This window comes from Magallana gigas, chromosome 2, assembly GCF_963853765.1.
Source record: "Magallana gigas chromosome 2, xbMagGiga1.1, whole genome shotgun sequence".
NCBI classification, from domain to species: domain Eukaryota; kingdom Metazoa; phylum Mollusca; class Bivalvia; order Ostreida; family Ostreidae; genus Magallana; species Magallana gigas.
Genome location: NC_088854.1, coordinates 31,352,242 through 31,373,069, shown reverse-complemented (window position 1 = coordinate 31,373,069; position 20,828 = coordinate 31,352,242). Strand labels below are relative to the sequence as shown.

Genomic DNA, 20,828 nt, shown 5'->3' with positions numbered 1-20,828 from the left:
CAAGGTCAAATATTTATCAATAGAACACTTCAGTGTATTATAATTGTTCTTTGTGTAAAGTTTGAAGTCCTTCTGTCAAAGAATATTTAGGAGGTGAACAATGAAGTTTTTTCTAATTTGACCTTGAAATATAATTTTTAGGTCAAGGTCAAAAATTTTGGTAAGGTTGAACTGGACTATATACCATCTATGTATGATACAAGTTAAAAGATTGTATGATTAAGGAGTCTTGTGTTATGGTCAGGACTATATTTTTTATAAAACGCTTGACCTTGAAGAAGATAATAGGTCAAGGTCAAAAATTTTGATAGCCTGCACTTTTTCTTAATACCATCTACCTATGTTCCAAGTTTGAAGTCTTAATGTCAAAAGGTATCTAAGGTACCACCCAGACAAAATTTAATTATTTTTTCTCAAGTTGACCTTGAGTAAAACAAGGTCAAGGTCAAATATTTATCAATAGTACACCTCAGTGTATTATAATTAATCTTTGTGTAAAGTTTGAAGTCCTTCTGTCAAAGAATATTTAGGAGGTGAACAATGAAGTTTTTTCTGATTTGACCTTGAAATATAATTTTAAGGTCAAGGTCAAAAATTTTGGTAAGATTCAACTGGACTATATACCATCTATCTATGATACAAGTTAAAAGTTTGTATGTTTAAGGAATCTTGTGTTATAGTCCAAACTCTATTTTTTATAAAACGCTTGACCTTGAAAAAGAAAATAGGTCAAGGTCAAAAATTTTGGTGGCGTGCACTCCTTCTCAATACCATCTACCTATGTTCTAAGTTTGAAGTCTTAATGTCAAAGGGTATTTAAGTTACGGCTTGGACAAATTTGGATGAAGAAGAATAAGAAGAATAAGAAGAATAAGAAGAAGAACTAGACACGATCTCGTTGCGAGCAACGAGGAGGTCTTCCGTCCGATTTTTAGAAGAGGAAATGACTTTGCCTTTATCTTCATCAACGAAACATATCAGGAAATGCAGATGTGATCTAAAATAGCGATGGATGAAGGATTATACACCCCGTTGGATCCCCAATTTAGGGACCAGCCACATTTTATTTCATATCAAATATGAGGTCTTTTGATTTCGATACATTTTGTGTAAAAAGTTATTTGTAACCGTTCTTGATTTATCTGGAAGAGATCGTGGGAACTGATAACAAACAAGTTTTGGTTGCAGATTGTTAATCACATTTTTTAGCGTATTTTGTTCAATATTGCTCCTTAAAATTGCTTTTTTTTTTAATTTTGGGACGTTGATGATAAGTTCGGACTTTTGACCCCTTAAAATCCCTTATTACATAACATAGGAGTAAACACTTTTGATGTTTAGGTACATAACATTTCGATTAACATAATTGCTTCCGTAATGTATAACAAAATATTTCACAATTAAATGTTATGATTAAAAGACTTTAGAACTCTATCGGCTCCTAATTTGAATAGCCAGCCCCTTTTTCATGATATAAAAAGAAAGCTCTTGTCATTTTAAACACATTTTGTTCAACAAGTATGTAGAAATTATATACCGTTCTCGAAATGTCTGGAAGAGATCGTTTTAAGGGCCGACCCTATAACTCCTTTTAGGGACCGGATAACAAAAAAATTATGGTTGCAAATTGTTAACGACATTATTTGGAGCATCTTTTGTTCAACATTGCTTTTCGAAATTTCTCTCCATTTTCAGATATATAAGATCAAAATTTCGGACTGCTGGCCCCTTAAAATCCCTAAATACGTAACAAAGGAGTAAACAACTGTCATGTATAGGTACATAACGTTACGATGAACATAATTGCTTCTATAAAGTATAACAAAATACTTCACATTAAAAAGATATTATTAGAATACTTTACAGCCCTTTCGGCCCTTAATTTAAAGGGCCAGCCCCTTTTCACTAATGTCAAATGAAAGTTCTTGACTTTTTAAAGTTTGTTTGTTCTATAAGTCTTTACAAAATACTTTAAAGAAAAAAGATATTCAAAGAAAACCACAAAAAAATCATGACGCTTTTTATCTCAATTTTTAAGCGCAGACGAGCTTCGGTGTTTTTCGTCACAGAACAATGAAAATGCTTCTGTCATATCCACAAACATAGGTCTACAAACCCTGAAAATTTGAAGCAAATATCTGTTTCCGTTTAGGAGAAAAACACCGGACAAGCCGACCCTCTAAAAATCGTAAAAACGTCAATATCTCTAAAACGGAAATGACGTCATCAATGTAAAAAATTTCCAATAAGGTTCAGATCAATATCTGTTAGTTCTCAAAGTTTCATTAAAATCAGCCAAGCCGTTCCCGAGAACTCTGATGCACAAAAATGCGTAAGAAAAAAAAAGAATAATAATAAGGGAAACAGAAACAAAGCAATAACAAGAAGGTCTTCCGTTGGAAACGGAAGACCTTAATAAGAAAGTCGACAAAAACAATATGTCTCCCCTTTGAAAGGGGAGACATAAATATATTAATGAATTAAGAATACAGACTTACTGGAGAGATTATTTACTTGAAATAGAAGGTATCTGGTATCTATTATCTTACAATTCAGACTTTTTGTGCGAGATTGTATGCATAAATGTGAATTATTAATTAATAATTAAGGGTCCTCGATCAACACCTTTGTGAAAATATTTTCAAATTGTCATGAACTTATTTAATCTTTTAAGATATGCATATGCATGTATGTATGAAATTGAAAAATTACTGAAAATAATGCAACATATAAACATGTATTAAATTACAAACATGACTTTCAAAAGCATTTATCAGTTCATACATGTATAAACAAACTCTAAATCTGCGAGTCAGTAGTCTCAATGCCAAATCAACAGAGCTTTGAAATTAGACATGACGTAAATTATATCAGTAAATATAAATCTCACATTGCTTATATGTACCATTATAGGTATGAAAATTTAAAAAAAAAAGAAAAAAAGTTATGATTTCTGTCTGTGTAGCTGCATGTATTTTTTTTATTTTGTAGATACACCTGACAAATTCAAATCCATCTTGGTATTTGTAACTGGTTTGGATTCGGTCCCCCCTTTAGGGTTTTCTCCACCACTGAAATTGAAGTTTCGTCATCCAGAAGCAGATGAAAACTTCAGTGTTTTTGCTACCCCTTACGCAAACACATGCTTCAACACTTTGAGCATTCCTGTCACCGAAACATACAATGCATTCAAAGAAGTCATGGACAATGCACTAGATTTGGGATGTTTATTTACAGATCATTAAGAGATGTTGGGTGATATATATTCCCATGTATAATTCACAGATTAGAGTTAAGATACTAACAATATAAGAGCACGCTAGTGCATGCATGCATGCAAGTATAATTGAATTTGTATTTACCGGTAGATTTATAAAGAGAAAGCAGTGTATAAATATAAGTAAAAAAATTTACTTATTTACATAAGGAAGCTTACTATTTGCATGAATTGTTACATGGAAATTTTAATGGCACCTTTGTACTTGTGATTTTATGGTATTTGCTGGGCCTTTAATTGACAGTCACTAAAATGATAAAGTTAATTTGTTTAGATAAAAGCTAGGGAATGTCAATGGGCCTTAATTTTATTTTTAGTTTGCGATCATTTTTTTTGTTTGTTTGTATTTTTGCAAATGTTAATTTGCACTTAGAGAGGGGAGCAAAATTCTTACTCAGTTGAATGATGTAGCAAACATTTTAAATTGCATGTATAATTTTCAATATGATTTATTTTGTTACAATTTTTAAGATTCATATGTACTGAGAAACAGGAGCATTTTTACATTAATGGGTGCCAATAATATTGCATTGAACAATAAAATTTTAAAACTTTTAAGCCCAAATATTTCTTCTTTGAAAAAATTGTATTGATGAACATATAATGCAATTTTAGAAATATTCCATTTTCAACCTTTACCATTTCATAAGAATGAGTTGCAGTTCTCAAATCAATAGATTTGATCGTGCCATGATCGAAATTATCACCTCATAATATTGAAAGAATGATTCCTTATTACTTATACTTAAATAGTTTTCAGCAAATGTAGATTAAATATTTGAATATAAATAAGCAAACCCCGTTGCGCCACAAGTTTAGATCATTTGATTTTATTGGACTGTATGGTACAAAACTGATACGTAGTGTTATCACAGGCAAAGACACTGTAAAATGTAAATATTTCAACTTCAAAGCAGGGACCTAGGCTAGCTTATTGTTCAATTGACATAGATATCTACTACCTAGGGGCTAGGTGAGTGGCTACTTAGAGGAAATTTAAAATTAGGCTTTAGTTATTTACATTACAACATGTTTTCCAAGATGAAAGCCTTATTTCTAATGTAAACAAATATTCCAAATAAATTGCTGAACATCTCAGAGTAGGAGACATTGTTATGACAACCTGTCTTTGAATTGTTTTCAAATCTTAATAACTTAATTGGAAATTGTCATCTGACAAAGTCGGTGTGTGTGGTCTTAAACTAAGATGGCCTGTAGAATGACTTGAAATGCATGGTTCATGCCAGGGTTTAATTCCACAATATTCCCCTTCCTTTCAAAGAACTAGGTACAGTTTCAGTCATACTGTGGTTTCATTGATATTCAAGGGTATCAATTTTCGTGGATAAAGCGAGAATCACAGTTTCAAGGATACCTATAGATATTCATGGCCAATGACCCTATCAATACAAAATGTTAATAGAAATTGCACTTCAATGAACATTTAATTTCGTGGATCAATTTAACAATGAAATCCACGAAAATTGGTATTCAACGAATATTAATAAAACCACAGTATTTGGCCCTGTTTTTTAAAAGTCCGCAGCTGTTGCCCACGATGAAACTCGCATAATAAATTTATCATGTGATATCATAATATATACTAATTTCGCTGTGAGCGATGGCTGCGGACACATTTTCGTCTTCAAATAACTCTGAGAAAATGTGCAGTTTTTTATCATTTTTGACCAAATCTTAGAAATATGCCAAAGTGTTGAAGTCATAATTATTTTTTGAAACAAGATAAAAGTGTATAATTTGATATTTTACATACACACATGTTCAAGATGGCATATGTGTATTTTTATAAGATTTAAACAACTTTTGAATTTTAGGGCAAATATTGAAGGAAACTGTACCTTCTTCTTTATTTATACTGTTTACTAGATCATGATATGTACATAAAACAGTTAATACTCTTCAGGGTTAATATGTACATGACCCAGACTGGGTTAAGATTTCTTTGGGGTTGTATATAGACTTGCAATGAGAAAGATACGACAGTCAAGTACATGTAGGCTTCGCTGTCAAATTAATTAGTACATGTACGTGGTTGAACACTAGACTAAAGATGCAGGGGAGATAAGTTGGTACATAACTGGAAACTTAAAGGCCAAGAGCAATTGTAAATAATTTTAAGTTGATTTTGGAAATTTAAATCATCCTGTACTGACCTTCCATCATCTACATTAAAAATAAGTTTCCTTAATTTGTTAACTTTATTCCAATAAGTTTATTTTGATAATTTTATTTAAATGAATGCAACTTTCTGAAAACATACTTGTATGCTCAATTTACAAAGAATGATATTGTATAACTCTTTTTCATATCATTACATGTATTTGTACATGGTGTTCATCAGCAATCTTGTTCATGCATTAAAGTAAGATACGAGCCATTCATACAATGCAAGTGCTTCACTATGATTTGTTGGCAACAACAGCGAATTTTCAAACATAATGTTTTTACATTCCTCTTCAAATTCTGGCAAACACCCAAAAGCACTTTGATAAATGCAAAATTCTTCAGCTGCATCCACATCAGCCATATCTATCTCCATTTTGAAATCATGTGTACCTGAAAAATTAAAAACTTCATTGTGATTGTAGATCCCCTCTTCCCAAATGAGTTTTATCATTGGTCTGTAGATTTTGCCAGTTTTTGGTACTTATAAAGCTCTGAGGCACGTACATTTATTTAATGTGCAATTAAACTTGGGATAAGTTGTATATAAAAAGCTCTGGGGATTAAGCTTGGAAATAAACACTTTTATATGCTTGATAATGATGTTTAGATATAGAATCTACCTTACAAAAACATTTTTAAATGCCTGCTTTGATTTTTTAGTTCAAATTTTTAAAAAAGTGAATTCAGTGTTATAACGGGCAAGAATAGTGTTTTTAAAAGACTTATCCTTGGTTCAAAATTGATACTTCTCCCCAACCAAAATATAACTAATAATAATAGTTTCTTTACTTGCCGTATAACTCTGGAAGATAATACATCAAGTCTGGTTTTCCACCAGGCAATTCAGCAGACTTTGTGTGTCGAATTCTGTGTTGATTCCACTCCTGAGCACACCTATTAAGATCATCCTGCACAAGTTTTGTGAAGCAAAATCGTAGACATTCCCTGTATTTGTTGCGAAAGAGAAAAAGCAGTGGGTTTTTTTTATTCAGCAGTTTTAAAAAATTGTTTCCCTACCGAAGATGCTCAACATTGATTTGAGGCATCCTTCTATCCCTTCAATTTATGGATAGGGGCATTTAGGCAACACACCCAAAATGAATAAGAATTATTTCATGTTTGTTTAAAAGTTAATTCCCAATTTTATTAGCTGCAATAATGTAACCCTCTCCAATTTTTTATATCTTAAATTTCTTTCCACCAAAAAAATAATTGGGAGAGGAAAGGCTACATTATTGAAGCTACATTTTAAAAAAAAGTTAATTCTTAAACTGATGAGTTTCTAAACCTTGCAATGCTCATGGTGTGACTGAGACATAAAAAAGCTAGAAAAGAGACAGGAAAGCTTTTACATGTACCATAATATGTCTTGTTAAAAGAAGAATGAAAAGTAGTATAAATTGGGCAAAACTGCATGTGACATTAACTTAATCTTAAAAGAAGTATGTAGATCCTAACCAATTTACATTTATTGGACAAAAACAATACAATAATTCAGTAATTAATCCAGAGACATTGAATTTGAGCTAGTAGCCTCATTCTCTTTATCACAAAATGTTTAATGATACTGCCACAGGCAGTCTACATTTCATCCATCAAAATGTGTTGGTAGTATTAAATGACACAGCTCCTAGTGTAAAAATGTATGTACCAGTGTATCAGCTAGATCTACATCTATTACTTTGTGCAATAACTTACAGCTGAACATGGTCCGAGGTAGAAAACTTTCCCATGTGCTCCAAATTGCTGAAAAATTCAATCCAGAATTGTCCACCACCTTGTTTGTTGGACAACCACCATCGTTCGATTCTCTGAAGGGAAACAGTCAGGAATAATAAACTGTAGCAAAACATTATTTTTTATTTCTAGTTTTAATTCATAATACTGCAATTGTAATGTATGTAAAATTTATTTGGACATTATTTGTTATACTTGATTTGAAGGTGATGATCCTGTAAGAAAACTTTTCTCTCCAGCCATATCATCATGATACCACCGAAAAGCCCTTTGAATATCAGCGATGATGCAGTTTTCTGTTCCTTCATCTGATCTTATACACCTTGGAACTCCTGTAATTCATCCAAAGGATTAGACAAAATAATCACCTATAAGTTACATATAATTTTACAATTTAATTCAGATGAAGCCGGACCATTGCATTTACAGATGTCTTTCTACTAGGAGGAAGTCATGGCATTAAAAATAATAGACTTGAAATATTTAATACTATGCACATATGATAATGTATTGGATTTCGTATAGCTTTGAAAAACTTCACTGAGAAGAAGAATTCATTAAGAATTCATCATCATGATTATTTTGCCCTTAAACCTTAGTTCTCAACTGAGATCACATATTCAAATTTAAGTTCAGCTACAGTTACTAGTTATCCAAAAGCAATTTAAAAAGCTAATCCAGTTTTTTTTAACTCAAATGATAAATAAAATTTATAACCAACAATTTGATTTGTTGTAGAGCTCTAATTTTATATAAACTTAATTAAAAATGTTTCAAGAACTGATCAAATCAGTTCTAAGATTATGGAAGACTTTACCTCTCAATTCTCTTAAGAAATCCAAAAAATATGAGGCGATCACCTTGGGATCATTGTTTGATCTGCCTACTCTTAGCCACAACACACGTCGAGAAAATCTTTTCAAAAAATAAAAAGCACAATCATGTATTCATGCCAGGAAAGATTTTAGACTAAAACTAGAACTGTCCTAATGGGACTAATACCCCCGCAAGGCTAATTTCAAATGGGACAAATAATTGAATTGAATAATAAAGGTTTGGAACACATACAAAAAAAAAAAATCTAGAATTTAAAAAAAAATAAAAAATTAGTTAACAAAGAAAAATTAAAATCAAAATTGTCAGAATTTCACTGTAAATACATATCTATAACAGTAATACATTTACAAATGTATGTATCTGATGATATATTTTTTAAAAATTTAATTGATTTAAAGAACAACCAAGAAAATGACAATAACCCCTCCCTTTGCAGTAAATGGAAATACCGGTAGCCAAGCAATATGCTCTTCAGTTGATAAAACTTTCAATATCTTTCTAATAAGAGTCTTGACAGATGCAATTAGTTGTTTCAAATTTTCCTCACTTTCTCCTATGGCACAAGGGAACTCCATATCAGAAAATTGATCCCATAGGACTATGATTTTCTTTGATGAGATTGTTAAATTTAACTAGAACTGTCCTAATGGGACTAATACCCCCGCTAGGCTAATTTCAAATGGGACAAATAATTGAATTGAATAATAATTAAGGTTTGGAACACATAAAAAAAAAAATTCTAGAATTGTAAAAAAAAAAAAAAAATAGTTAACAAAGAAAAATCAAAATTGTCAGAATTTCACTGTAAATACATATCTATAACAGTAATACATTTACAAATGTATGTATTTGATGATATATTTTTTTAATTTAATTGATTTAAAGAAAAACCAACAAAATGACAAAAACCCCTCCCTTTGCAGTGAATAGAAATACCGGTAGCCAAGCAATGCTCTTCTGTTGATAAAACTTTCAATATCTTTCTTATAAGAGTCTTGACAGATGCAATTAGTTGTTTCAAATTTTCCTCACTTTCTCCTATGGCACAATTGAACTCCATATCAGAAAATTGATCCCATAGGACTATGATTTTCTTTGATGAGCTTGTTAAATTTAATAAAATCCCAAAACATTACCATAATTACCATACTATGTAAAAATATGTAAAAAAGAAAATTTAATATTACAAACAATTTTAAATTGCCAAAACACTACAATCATATCAGTAATTTTGAATTTCATTTAAATTAATGCCCAATAGGGTCACTTCATCAAATTACTTGACAAATAAATTTAAACAACCTCTAAAAATAGTTTAACTTCTTTATTAATAATTATATTATTTATTTCCTTATAATGATAGACCTTTTGGTTTACATGAAACAGTTTTAAAATAGCCCCAAAACCATCACCCATTTTACAGATTATCAATTTCCCCTAAACACATGCTCCATCTGAACCATGGCTCAGATAATGGCTCCCTTGGGACAAATGAATTCAGCCACACTTGTCTTTGATGTTCTCATTAGCTCCTAAGAATTTATCATTGACAAACAAAAAAGCATTGTCAGTTGATAGAATACTTAAAAAAAAAAATTTTTTTTTTATTAATTAAGACATAAAGACAAAAAACTCCATCTGGATGTATTTATATAAATATATTTTAGAGTGTTTTCTATTAATTAATTAATAAAATCTGTAAGGATTACCTCCCTTACTTTTCAACATTAGTGTACAATATATAGAATAAGGAAAATGAAAACTGTCATAAAATCATTAAATCTTGTCTGATCTTAAAAAAAATTGCAGGTGCACATCTTCAGATGGTGTTCAACATATGTACAAATTTTCAAACTGTTCCATGCAGTAATAAAAAATTCTATAGGGGGGACAAAGTTGCGTCTACAGACAGACGGACAGACGGACAGACGGACGGACAGACAGACGGACAGACGGACAGGGTGAAACCAATATACCCCCCTAAACTTCGTTTGCGGGGGTATAATTAAATATGACATTATAATTAGTTCATGTTTAAATTAATCTTTTTATGAAACTGAATTATTTCAAATAATCAAACCATTATGAATATATCAGATTTTGTCAGAGAGAGGGTTTTTCCTTAAAGTATAAACAATGTGTGTTTGAGAAATACTCTCCAATTAACTGGTTTAATATGTAGCCAAATCATATTTGGGCAAAAGCGATCTTTGACCTTGACAATGAACCCATAATACATGTGACCCTAATCTAACTTTAAAAAAAAATTATACATAGACTGCAAGACATGTTTCAGTTGTGAAGAAGTTTAAAGACATAATTTCTGGGCATAAAACTGTTTCATTTACATATATTAAATTATCATTTGACTACGTATATATATTACATAACTGACACAGCAACACATACATGTATATACCCGCAAACACATCCATGAATTGCGAAACCGAATCTTTTAAGCTTATCATATCCATCGACATGCAATAGATAATTAGGGCCTTTGTTATGATATACTCTTCTCTTTAGACGCCTCTGTTTTCTTTCCAAAACACCAATAGGGTCCAGTTCCTTTTGAATGGCCAAAACCTGTTCTCTTAATGATTCAATATATAATGCCATTGATCAAAACATACTAGTATTTCACAATTCACAAGTATGTTAATATCTATTAAAGTTTTTCAATAAATTGCATTACTCAGTTATATGTATTATTGTTTTCATACAGTATATTTTGTTCCTTATTGCCTACTACCCTTTTCTGGCATGATGTACAAATACCCAACCTTGAAACCACGAGTCCATGTGACAAAAGACGACGCTGTAGTCCACGACATCCAAGAGAAGAACCACTTCCATTTAATTCCTCCTAATTTAAAAATAAATGTAGTTTGAAATATATATTTTATTATCAATACATATGAATAAAATATAGTTATGTCATTGTATAAGGATATATGCTAACATGCATGTAACACATTAATAAATCTACCAATTGATTACTTTACCTTAAATATTTAAATAATTCATAAATTCAACAATTATTTATTCATGTAATTTAACTATTAAAATGCAATTGTACATTTTAAAATTTCTTTGTTTTGGTAATATACAAAGCACCTGACATGAATTTGTAACATGTTTTAATAAGTAGTGTATATTTTTGTGAATGAATAATTTGACCTTAAATTTGATCTTGTTTTAATTTTATTCACAACAAAATAATTAGCACTTTTGTTATTATAACTAATAACAGAACAGTTATTAAAGATATAATTTACATGAGCTCCATGTAGTAGTTCAAATTATGGTAATGAAAGAAAGGAAAATATATAAAAAGGACCTTTAAGATTTATATATTTTATTTTGGATTATTTGAAATAACGTTTTACCATGATAGCATAAGATGCCTCAACAGTGTTTTGCAGCATTCGTCTTCTTAGTCCCATCATCGCCAATATTCTTTTCAGATGTCTTATACTGGGTGCCAAAAAAATCTGGGATATATTTTGTTTCTACTATGATATTAATTAATTGTGCTTATACACATTATAAAAATCATTAAGCAAGCTATTGAAAACACTATAGCTATCAGTACCTATGGCTGTTATTTGCTGTGCAGCAATAAATTATATCTTACATCCAGTGGATGTAGGCTTATTGATGCCTGTGCACTTTTCAAAAGAGAATACATGTGCATATCACCTGCAGCAATATTTGTTACTTGGCTCTAAAAATGATATTTTGGTTGGGACTTTCATAATCAATTTATAGTAAATACGGGAAATGCCATGAAACAATGTTCAAGACAACATAATTATACTGATCAATCTATATAATTACCTGATAACTATTTCATGTCGTAAAAGCAGGATACCACAAATCTCTAGATTTGTGTACCCACCGTAGAAATAGTCTCGAATGAGGTCTTCTCCTTTATCAACAAAAAAATTAATAGTTTGTAAAAATTACAAATATGACAGAAGAAAATTTATTATATAGGGCATATTGAGAGAAAATTCGGTCTCTAAAATTTTTTCATTTGATTAATGAAACCTTTTTAAAAAGATAAATATCAAAAGTTTATATTTACGAGTAACGTCTTCCCTGTGATTGCCTTCTGTCAAAGACGAATATCCCATTGGGTTCATTCTGCATTTTAAAAGTGATGAACACGTTAATTGCAATCAGCATGCGCAGTCTTATATTTCCGGACACGACTTCCTAATAGACTTTGAAACTTGCAAAGTTGCGTTAGCGCGACGGCGTGTTGTGCAAAGTTGTGTTAGCGCGACGGCGTGTTGTGCAAAGTTGTGTTAGCGCGACGGCGTGTTGTGTGTTAGCGCGACGGCGTGTTGTGTGTTAGCGCGACGGCGTGTTATGCAAAGTTGTGTTAGCGCGACGGCGTGTTGTGTGTTAGCGCGACGGCGTGTTGTGCAAAGTTGCGTTAGCGCGACGGCGTGTTGTGTGTTAGCGCGACGGCGTGTTGTGCAAAGTTGCGTTAGCGCGACGGCGTGTTGTGTGTTAGCGCGACGGCGTGTTGTGCAAAGTTGCGTTAGCGCGACGGCGTGTTGTGCAAAGTTGCGTTAGCGCGACGGCGTGTTGTGTGTTAGCGCGATGTCTCGTTTATCTGAACGCGATGTCGCGCTAACGCAAATGGCCCTATCCGGACACCATAGAATCGGGATCGGGATTCCATGCCATATGCACATAATTAATAAGTGTAAAGGGTTGTAATTGTAAAGTTGTCGGTAAACAGTACAGAAACAAACTCTTCATTTTAAAGAAATGATCGGGATGATATAAACCGTCAGTATTATATGAAATAATTAATGTTATGCCGAAACTACAACCTGCATCAAATAGCATGTTTTGTTGTTTTCCGAATACATATGTAGCTCAACTTTACTTTTTTAGTAGGCGAGGCTAGAGTACATCCCGATTAAAAGTTTTTAAGCATTCAAGTATGACTGAATAGTTATGTGACTGTATATAATTTACACAAAGCTGTCACTGCATAGTAAACAAGATAGTGTAATGTGTGCGAAATAGTAGAATTCGCCGAATGTCTGATACTATACATGCAATGTTCATTAATATAGATCATAATTATTTTAGAAGTATGAACCCATTAAATTCCGAGATAAAAAGTCAGGGCTATACATGTACATATACGTAATACAACGTACAAATTTTGTAGTTAAAAGCAGGGGGCTTGAATCGGTGGAAATTTTGAAAATCTTAAGGCTTTCACGTTTTCGTTGGAAACACATGCAATTGGTCCACGTATTGCAGTCCTTTTTTAAAGGACAGCAACTTGTTACTTAATTAGAAATCTACACGACCCAGTTCTAACCAGTCTTACCGACCTGTCGAAACCTTCAGCAACTTAAGAGAAAATCACGGACTGCACGAAATAATCATGTTGATCTCAAACTCTAATTTCCATAAAAGACGAGTTTGCTATTTCCTTTTACCGACGTACTTATGTATATTATCAATAATTTAGGTCCTTTTTTCCGACTCTTTATGATTAATTCAACATTCTTATTTATAAAGAAAAATGTAAATATTAAAAATTAATACCTTTATTATATACATTCACGTGGGTCATGAAAACAGCGTGGTAAGATGGAACCAACATAAATTAACATTGATATGGCCATAGAATTTACAACACATGGTTCTATGATTCGAATAATTTGTCCATATTAAATGTCAGATGGTCAGAAAATCACTCGGACACTTAGTCGGGCTAATAGGTGAATGTAAAAAAAAAAACAACAAAGAGAGATCTATTAAAAGGTTAAAAATTTTAAACTATAATACGAAACTCAAATACATGCATGTATATTAATTAGGTAGTAAAACACACATACAAATATCGAAAATAATACAATGTCCATTTTGTTCCCACTGATTAGTTAAATAAGTACTGTACTTAATATAAACACATATATAAACACAGCCATTCCCTGCAGCTGTTGATAATGTAGCATTGTATACAGGATGAGTGCAGAGGCTACAGGGTGTAATTTTTTAATGTCGTGCACACGACCTGCATGTGGGGCCTCCCTGATCATCAATGAAGTGGGTTACGTGTGTTTATTGCTTGAAACAGTAGATTTTATGAAGGAAGCTGCTCTGCCAGGTAAGGATGATTTTTTTACTTTAAAAAAAATTATCAAACTTTTTTTTATATATAATGTTATTTGTTATCGTGTCTTTAGTTGAAATACCGTATATAAACATAATGCATTTATACATGTATTTTCCCACTCTTTTTATTCTGTTTTTTTTTTTTTTTTGGAAATGTAGGAATAAATTAATTAATTTGTTAATGAAAGCTTTTAAACATAAAACGTGGGAATTTCAATTTTTTGAACGACTTTTTTAATGCTGGCTTTGAGTTAATAGAAAGAGCACAATTTTATGAACAAAATCTTTATCAGACGATATTTTGACAGCTTGTAGGCGATAAAGGATTAAATCAATTAAAGCACATCTTGGAGTTAAAATTTGTTAACCGCTAACAAAAGGTAAAATAAATCTTAACAATTTTACTGCGTCAACAAAAAACAAAAAAAAATAAATCCCTTATCTCACATTATCATATGCTAAAGTACTTATGTAAATACACTTCAACTAAGCTGTCCATTTAACTTTAATGTGAGAAAGTGCAGCGCCAAGGTTACTGTAATCAATTGCTCTTTAGAAAATGCATTGGCTAAAAACTGGGATATTGAAATTAACTTATGTCCACAGTTCTCACGATACAAATTTCACTGAGTGAAACCAATTTAACAAAAACCTTGAGACATATGGTAACTTTGCTTCAAACAAAGGTGGCAATGATAACTCGTTTTTTTTCTTCGCTGAATTTAAGTTATGTGTAATGACGAATAGTGCGCCCCCCCCCCCCCCCCTCTTCCCGCATTGAATATTAACCGGGGTCATTTTTTAAGTAGAAAAATGACCCAATATGTGTAAGGCCTAGTTAAATCAATAACCCTTGGGTTATTTTCCCTGTGTGGGTTGTAAAATAAAAATTACCCTGTAGATTAATGATCTTGTACCATTTTGTGACTCGAATAACTAATTGTTGGGGTAACATCCCACCTCCTTGGGGGCGATTTCAGGGGGAGGGACTACAATACCTTATTAAAAGCAGAAAAGATTTCACCACCATGCATTTATTAATCAATTATTAATCATCATATTTCAGAGATCAATCAAAGGCATTAGAAGAAATTTTGACAAACCTTAGTTATGTACCGGTATATAGAAATTTCATCGTAAACAATGATGTATTATTAAGCTATTCAAAACAGATACATTACATCCCTCATGCATGTAACAGCAAATAACACGCAAACACTTTTATTTAATTCATAAAAAAGTCTATTGGACTCAGCTTCTGTATATCCAAGGCCTTGCTTAGGGTCACAGCATGTTCACATTTGTACAAAGTGACCCAGGTGACCTATTGCAACCTATCTTATGCCCGGTGTCATTTGTCCGTTTCGACAGTTTGAACATGTTCAGCTTAGCACACTTGGTGTGTAGCGTATCGAGGGAAGATGAACATGCATTGTGAAATCTCTGACCACCATCCACAATGTAACTATTTTTTGGAACAAAACTTAGTGCAATTCAAATCAGCAGACACATATCAGCATATGATTTAATTAGACGAACATGGATGCTTCTGACAAGATTTTGATTTTCATGACCCCAAGGTGTTATGGCGGGGCCATTTCCGGTCAGAGAGTAAAAATGTATCAATTTTTAACCAATCAACGTCTCTACCACTGGTATCCAGCAGACAAACGAAATACATACTTATATTGAGCAAGGGTACCACTATAAAATTGTAAAAATCATTAACAGAAGACCCGGGTTCTTGTGTTACAGAGGGCTATAAAGGCAAAATTTGCCAGTATATGACGTATTACTAACCCTTAATTACTTTTACGTTTACTTTCTAATCTTCTGTACTATATTAAATAAATATATAAAAAGTGTACATTAAAAAAATGGAGGGGTGAACCTAGTCCGAAATATTTGACGTTTTTCTGGCTTTTTTTTTAACGATTTTGATATTTACTTGCCAGGAAAACGTCAGAACCGGCGCCATTACGAAAACTGGAAATTTTTCCTGGCAAGTAGATATCTAAATCGTTAAAATAGCCAGAAAAACGTCAGATATTTCGGACTAGGGTGAACCATGACATCATGACTGTTGAATCAATATTTTCACCGAGTATTTATGGTGTACTTATGCAGATAAACTCCTACTACAAGTGTAATTTATTTAAATATGTGTACGAGGTATTTTTATTACTAAATTAAACGGGAAATAACAATTCATGGCAATTCAAAATTGGACGATTTTCCCGAATTCAGGGTAATGTCCAGATGTCCACTACAAGTAGAATATCACACGTTACATGGCATTTTACTGGATTAGATAAGATTATATCATTGTTTATCAATTTTAAAAGATCTACTTAAAACATGGGATGCCCAAAAAGGGCCATTGTGGTTTTCTTGTCGTTCCTGGGTTTCCTCGTCCTTTTTGGCTTCCGGACGGTGTTCACCATGGTGATGGTTTACGTCATCAAAGATAACGACAACGACGGTGTGACGTTTTTCAAAGAGGTAAGAAACAACCAAAGTAAGAAAAAACCACTTGATTTGATTTATAAATCATTCTTTAGAAATTAATAGATAAGTTTAATCCATGATTAAATTTTTTGTGTGTTTTGAAGTGCACAATAAACGGCACAGCATACGACCTACAATTGGATTGGAGCGTGGCTACGTCACAGTACTTCAACACGGCCTACTTTGTGGGCTACGTCATCACCCAGTTGCCAGGGGGATTTCTTGCCGTCAGGTTCTCTCCTACAAAGTGAGGGAAAATGAAAATTCCGTTAAGGTGGTATGGGACATCTCCATGTTTTGACGTGCTTCCTATCGAAGTAAGCAATAAAATTAAGTATAATTTTACAAAAGTTTTGAAACCATCTTTCCAAAATTTTTTTAAAACATATTATTTGGTCAAATATTATAAAATTTGAAAATTCTGAACCGGTGAAAATATGTTGCTTTTATCCACATTAACATCGACAGGTGTCCCATACCACTCCAGTCAAAAGATACAAGTTTAATTAATATCAATTCGAGAGACTTTTGTTTTGAATATAAGATACCATATTTTAATATTTTTAGAATATTTGGGGGCGCAATTTTGATTAGTGCGTCATGTTTCGTAATCCTGGCATTTTCCATGAAGTATAGTCCAATCATAGTCTTTGTAGCCAGATTTATCCAGGGTTTGGCAGAGGTAAGTACTTTTAAAAATACCGCATTGCATTGAATGAAATAGACATGAACAGTTACTAATTTATGTTTCATGTGTATTTAGGGCGTAAGCCAGCCTGCTATGAGTTCTGTCGTGTCGGCTTGGGCTCCAAGATCTGAACGTGCAGGAATCGTTGGGTTTTCCTTCTCGGGTATAAATGTATTCACAACCATAATGTGCATTTTTATTTCTTTTTTATGTTCGTTCCTTGGTTCTTTTTGTTGCAATTGACCGACAATCCGACATACATGTAACTTTTTGATCGCTGTTCTAGGAATTTACCTGAGCACATCCCTGGCCTCGGTGGTGTCGGGGGCCGCCACCTGTTACGTCAGCTGGCACGCCGGACTCTTCATCTACGGTAATGTTTAAATAATGCATGTAACATCCTTAGTTTTCATGACATAAAATTAACTTAATGAAGTAATGAATATTTTCAATGAAATTTGAAACTCATGCAATGGACAAGTATGTGTATATGTAAATTTGCTAGATATTTTTTAAAATGAGGGTTAGAATGTTGATGGCTGATGTTTAAACAGCCTCACGTGTATGGATACTGTGTAAAGTACATTACCTCACAAAATGATGTACTAATGATATATAATATCCAAACCAAAGTAGACCAAAAGTCGTCTGAAATTACATGTAATCAACAGAAATGTAAATCTATCGAATTTCTGTCGTGGCATTTTTCTTCATTTCCTTATACTTACCAAAACAACATAACAAAATCGTATTTAACGTTTCACAGGAAGCCTTGGTATCATATGGTCACTGTTTTGGTTTGGGTTAGTATATGATAGTCCAATGATGCAATCCTCTCTAAGTGAAAAAGAGAGGCGCATTTTCGAGGAGGAAGGATCGAAAGTTTTGGTGGCGTCAGCAAGCGTGGTAAGTTTTACATTGTTATTTCATAAAACATCAGCTTTGATAGGCAAGCTACTGACAAACAAATTGATAAAACAGGACTATCAACAGTCTCGTTTGAAGTCATCTTTTCGTAAGTTCTATGGTCGATACAAAGACCTTGTGAGCAAATACAATCTTCCATTGGGTCGCAAGATTACTGACATTTTTCATACAAATTGTTAGACCATAATTAGCACCTGATTACCTACGGACTTTTCCGTTTTTTGCCGAATACTACACAGAGCACACTGCAGGCGTGACCGGTCAGCAGAGGATGCTTATTCCTCCTAGGCACCTGATCCAACCTCTATATTTTTGGAGGTCCGTTTTGCTCTGCTACGAATTTGTATTTCGTTTTATGGATTTTTGAGATGGTTGACGGTTTAATATGTTATTGTCATTTTTTCATAGAACAGCAAATATCAGCATGTTGTCACCGATAATATTATGCTAAATTGGTGTCTTTTTATCACAACAGGCCAAAAACATTCCATGGAGAGCCATACTGACGTCACGTCCGGTGTATGCTCTATTTCTTGCCAACTTCACGCGATCTTGGGTTTTCGCCATGGTTTTGACAGAGATACCTCAATATTTCGCTGACGCATTCAGCCTTAATGTGGCAACAGTAAGTATAATCTAAAAAAGATCTATAGATTTAGATCTTGGACGTTTCCAACCGATGAAAGACCTTATATATGAATATAGTTTATTAATGACTTCGGGAAAACTACTTTCTGACTTGTTGTTCTTAAATTGGATTCCTTAGATTGGATTTCTTACGTCTTTCCCGCCAATCTTGATGTCAGTTTTCGTAATATTGGGCGGCGTTATGGTTGATAAACTGATAAATATGGAGAAAGTATCGATTACTGCTGGAAGAAAGTTGTCTCTGATCATAGGTAAACTGAAGCATTATAGAATTTGAAATTCGCTGTTGTAGGATGACCAATGGGATTTAATTCCTCTTTTGCACTAACTGTTCATTTTAAGGTTTTGGTTCGGAGGCCGTTTGTATCCTTGTCTTAGCCTTTGCAAAAGATTACCTCACAGCATCCATCCTTATCATCATTGCTGAAGGATTAGCAGGATTGTCTACTGCTGGTATCTATAGAAACCTGAACCTCGCTGAATGATTTGAAGTTTTTTCTTTTTTGCTTAAGTAGAATATTCAACCATTATTGCTTCATTTAATGCTATTCACAATATCATTATACTATTTGATGAATTGTAGCATTTAAAGTTAACCCTGTGGACCTAGCCCCGCAATATTCCAGTGTACTGACTGGGATAGTCAGATCGGGAGTCCTAGGGGCCTCCATTAGTACAGCTATAGCTGGTACTCTTCGACAAAAAGTAGGTTTTCATTTTCCCCATTTTTTTAAGATCAGATTTTACATTTCTAAACTGATAAGGTAAAAAAAAAAATATGACTTTCGTGGACATGAATATTTACAATGTTGCACTTTTCAGAATATACAGTCATGGCAGAGGATCTTTTTAATAACAGGATCTCTACATTTATTCTCTGTTGTGTTTTATTCCGTGTTTGGGTCCGGAGAACAGCAGGAATGGGCCCAGCCAACCTACAAAACATTGGTGTCTGACAGCGAATCTACAGACTATGGTTCTGTAGAAAAAAACAACATCGACGTCATCTTAACTGTTCACAACGATGAAAAGGAAAAACTTGAACATCATAAGGAAATTCCTAACGATGTATATTTATCGGACGACAAGGCAACGTGATCCCTGCTTTGATTCGTTGATAACTATGGAAAGCCATAGATACCTTGTGTATTTCATGAGAAAATGGCGCTTTTTTAATAATATTCTTTGGTTTTCTCGGGCAATAGAAAAACAAAGAGTGGATCGAGGATCTGATTTTAATCAGATTGATATTTACTTTTAAAGAAAAAAAATTAATTGTTAATGGTCCACCCTAACCGTCTACTGATTTAGAGGGCATTTTGTATGAAAATTAAAATTATGATAATTATTTATATATTATTATATGCATGCTTCTTCAATGTTTTAATGTTTTAATATGATGATTTTTTAAATACGAATTTCTGAGATTTGTGAATTTTAATCAATATGCAAGTCGAGAATAGTGAAATCATCACAAAGAATTTATCAGATTTTTCAGGTTATGTAAGATAGTGAGTATTCTGATACATTACAAAATTGGACAACCAGAGACATTTATATTGATACAAAAGTGACGTCAGAACAATAAAAAGGTATGTTTAAATGAATAGTCTACTTTCTGTAATGCGTGGCGATAACGATTTCAACGACAGGAACTAGTTAGGAAGAGGCTTGCCTGATAAACTATAAAGATAAGCTCCAACACAAGATATGACTTCTTAGTTGACGAAGTTTTCTTAAAATATGTCATTAATTCACTATTTTCAATAAATGAATAAACTAATTTTATTCTTCTCAAAAGAAGCATTTATAGCCTTCGTCAATGTTTTACGTATGCCTAAATATACGCTTTCAAATACAATG

At 32.8% G+C, this 20,828-nt stretch overlaps 2 protein-coding genes and 1 long non-coding RNA gene across 10 annotated transcripts; 2 read left to right on the top strand and 1 right to left on the bottom strand.

The window, feature by feature from the left end:
- The first annotated feature begins 2,456 nt into the window (after positions 1-2,456).
- Positions 2,457-4,391, top strand: LOC136272935 (uncharacterized). Its single transcript, XR_010711000.1, has 2 exons — positions 2,457-2,526; positions 2,992-4,391. It is a non-coding gene; the product is annotated as an uncharacterized lncRNA (long non-coding RNA).
- On the bottom strand, positions 4,088-12,707 carry LOC105334687 (uncharacterized). Of its 6 annotated transcripts, none has more exons than XM_066076137.1 (10): positions 12,129-12,459; positions 11,879-11,969; positions 11,428-11,515; positions 10,822-10,904; positions 10,458-10,631; positions 8,019-8,116; positions 7,397-7,533; positions 7,163-7,275; positions 6,258-6,358; positions 4,088-5,854 (listed from the first exon to the last, which is right to left on the bottom strand). In XM_066076137.1, the coding sequence occupies exons 1-10, from the start codon at positions 12,184-12,186 to the stop codon at positions 5,649-5,651; spliced, it is 1,149 nt and encodes a 382-aa protein (XP_065932209.1). In that variant the 5' UTR covers positions 12,187-12,459; the 3' UTR covers positions 4,088-5,648. The 6 variants fall into 6 exon arrangements, with proteins under 6 accessions (XP_065932209.1, XP_065932208.1, XP_065932211.1 ...); XM_066076136.1 differs by having other exon boundaries at positions 6,258-6,409; positions 12,129-12,417; XM_066076139.1 differs by having other exon boundaries at positions 6,258-6,409; positions 11,428-11,532; positions 12,129-12,175.
- Positions 12,708-14,027: 1,320 nt separating this feature from the next.
- On the top strand, positions 14,028-20,312 carry LOC105330445 (vesicular glutamate transporter 3). Of its 3 annotated transcripts, none has more exons than XM_011432115.4 (12): positions 14,028-14,186; positions 16,540-16,696; positions 16,807-16,949; positions 17,270-17,384; positions 17,466-17,553; positions 17,677-17,763; positions 18,157-18,296; positions 18,793-18,942; positions 19,084-19,216; positions 19,308-19,418; positions 19,549-19,670; positions 19,788-20,301. In XM_011432115.4, exons 2-12 carry the CDS (start codon positions 16,553-16,555, stop codon positions 20,061-20,063), a joined length of 1,509 nt encoding a protein of 502 aa, XP_011430417.3. In that variant the 5' UTR covers positions 14,028-14,186; positions 16,540-16,552; the 3' UTR covers positions 20,064-20,301. The 3 variants fall into 3 exon arrangements, with proteins under 3 accessions (XP_011430417.3, XP_034302232.2, XP_011430419.3); XM_034446341.2 differs by lacking the exon at positions 14,028-14,186 and adding an exon at positions 14,351-14,574 and having other exon boundaries at positions 19,788-20,302; XM_011432117.4 differs by lacking the exons at positions 14,028-14,186; positions 16,540-16,696 and having other exon boundaries at positions 16,879-17,019; positions 19,788-20,312.
- The last annotated feature ends 516 nt before the right edge of the window (positions 20,313-20,828 follow it).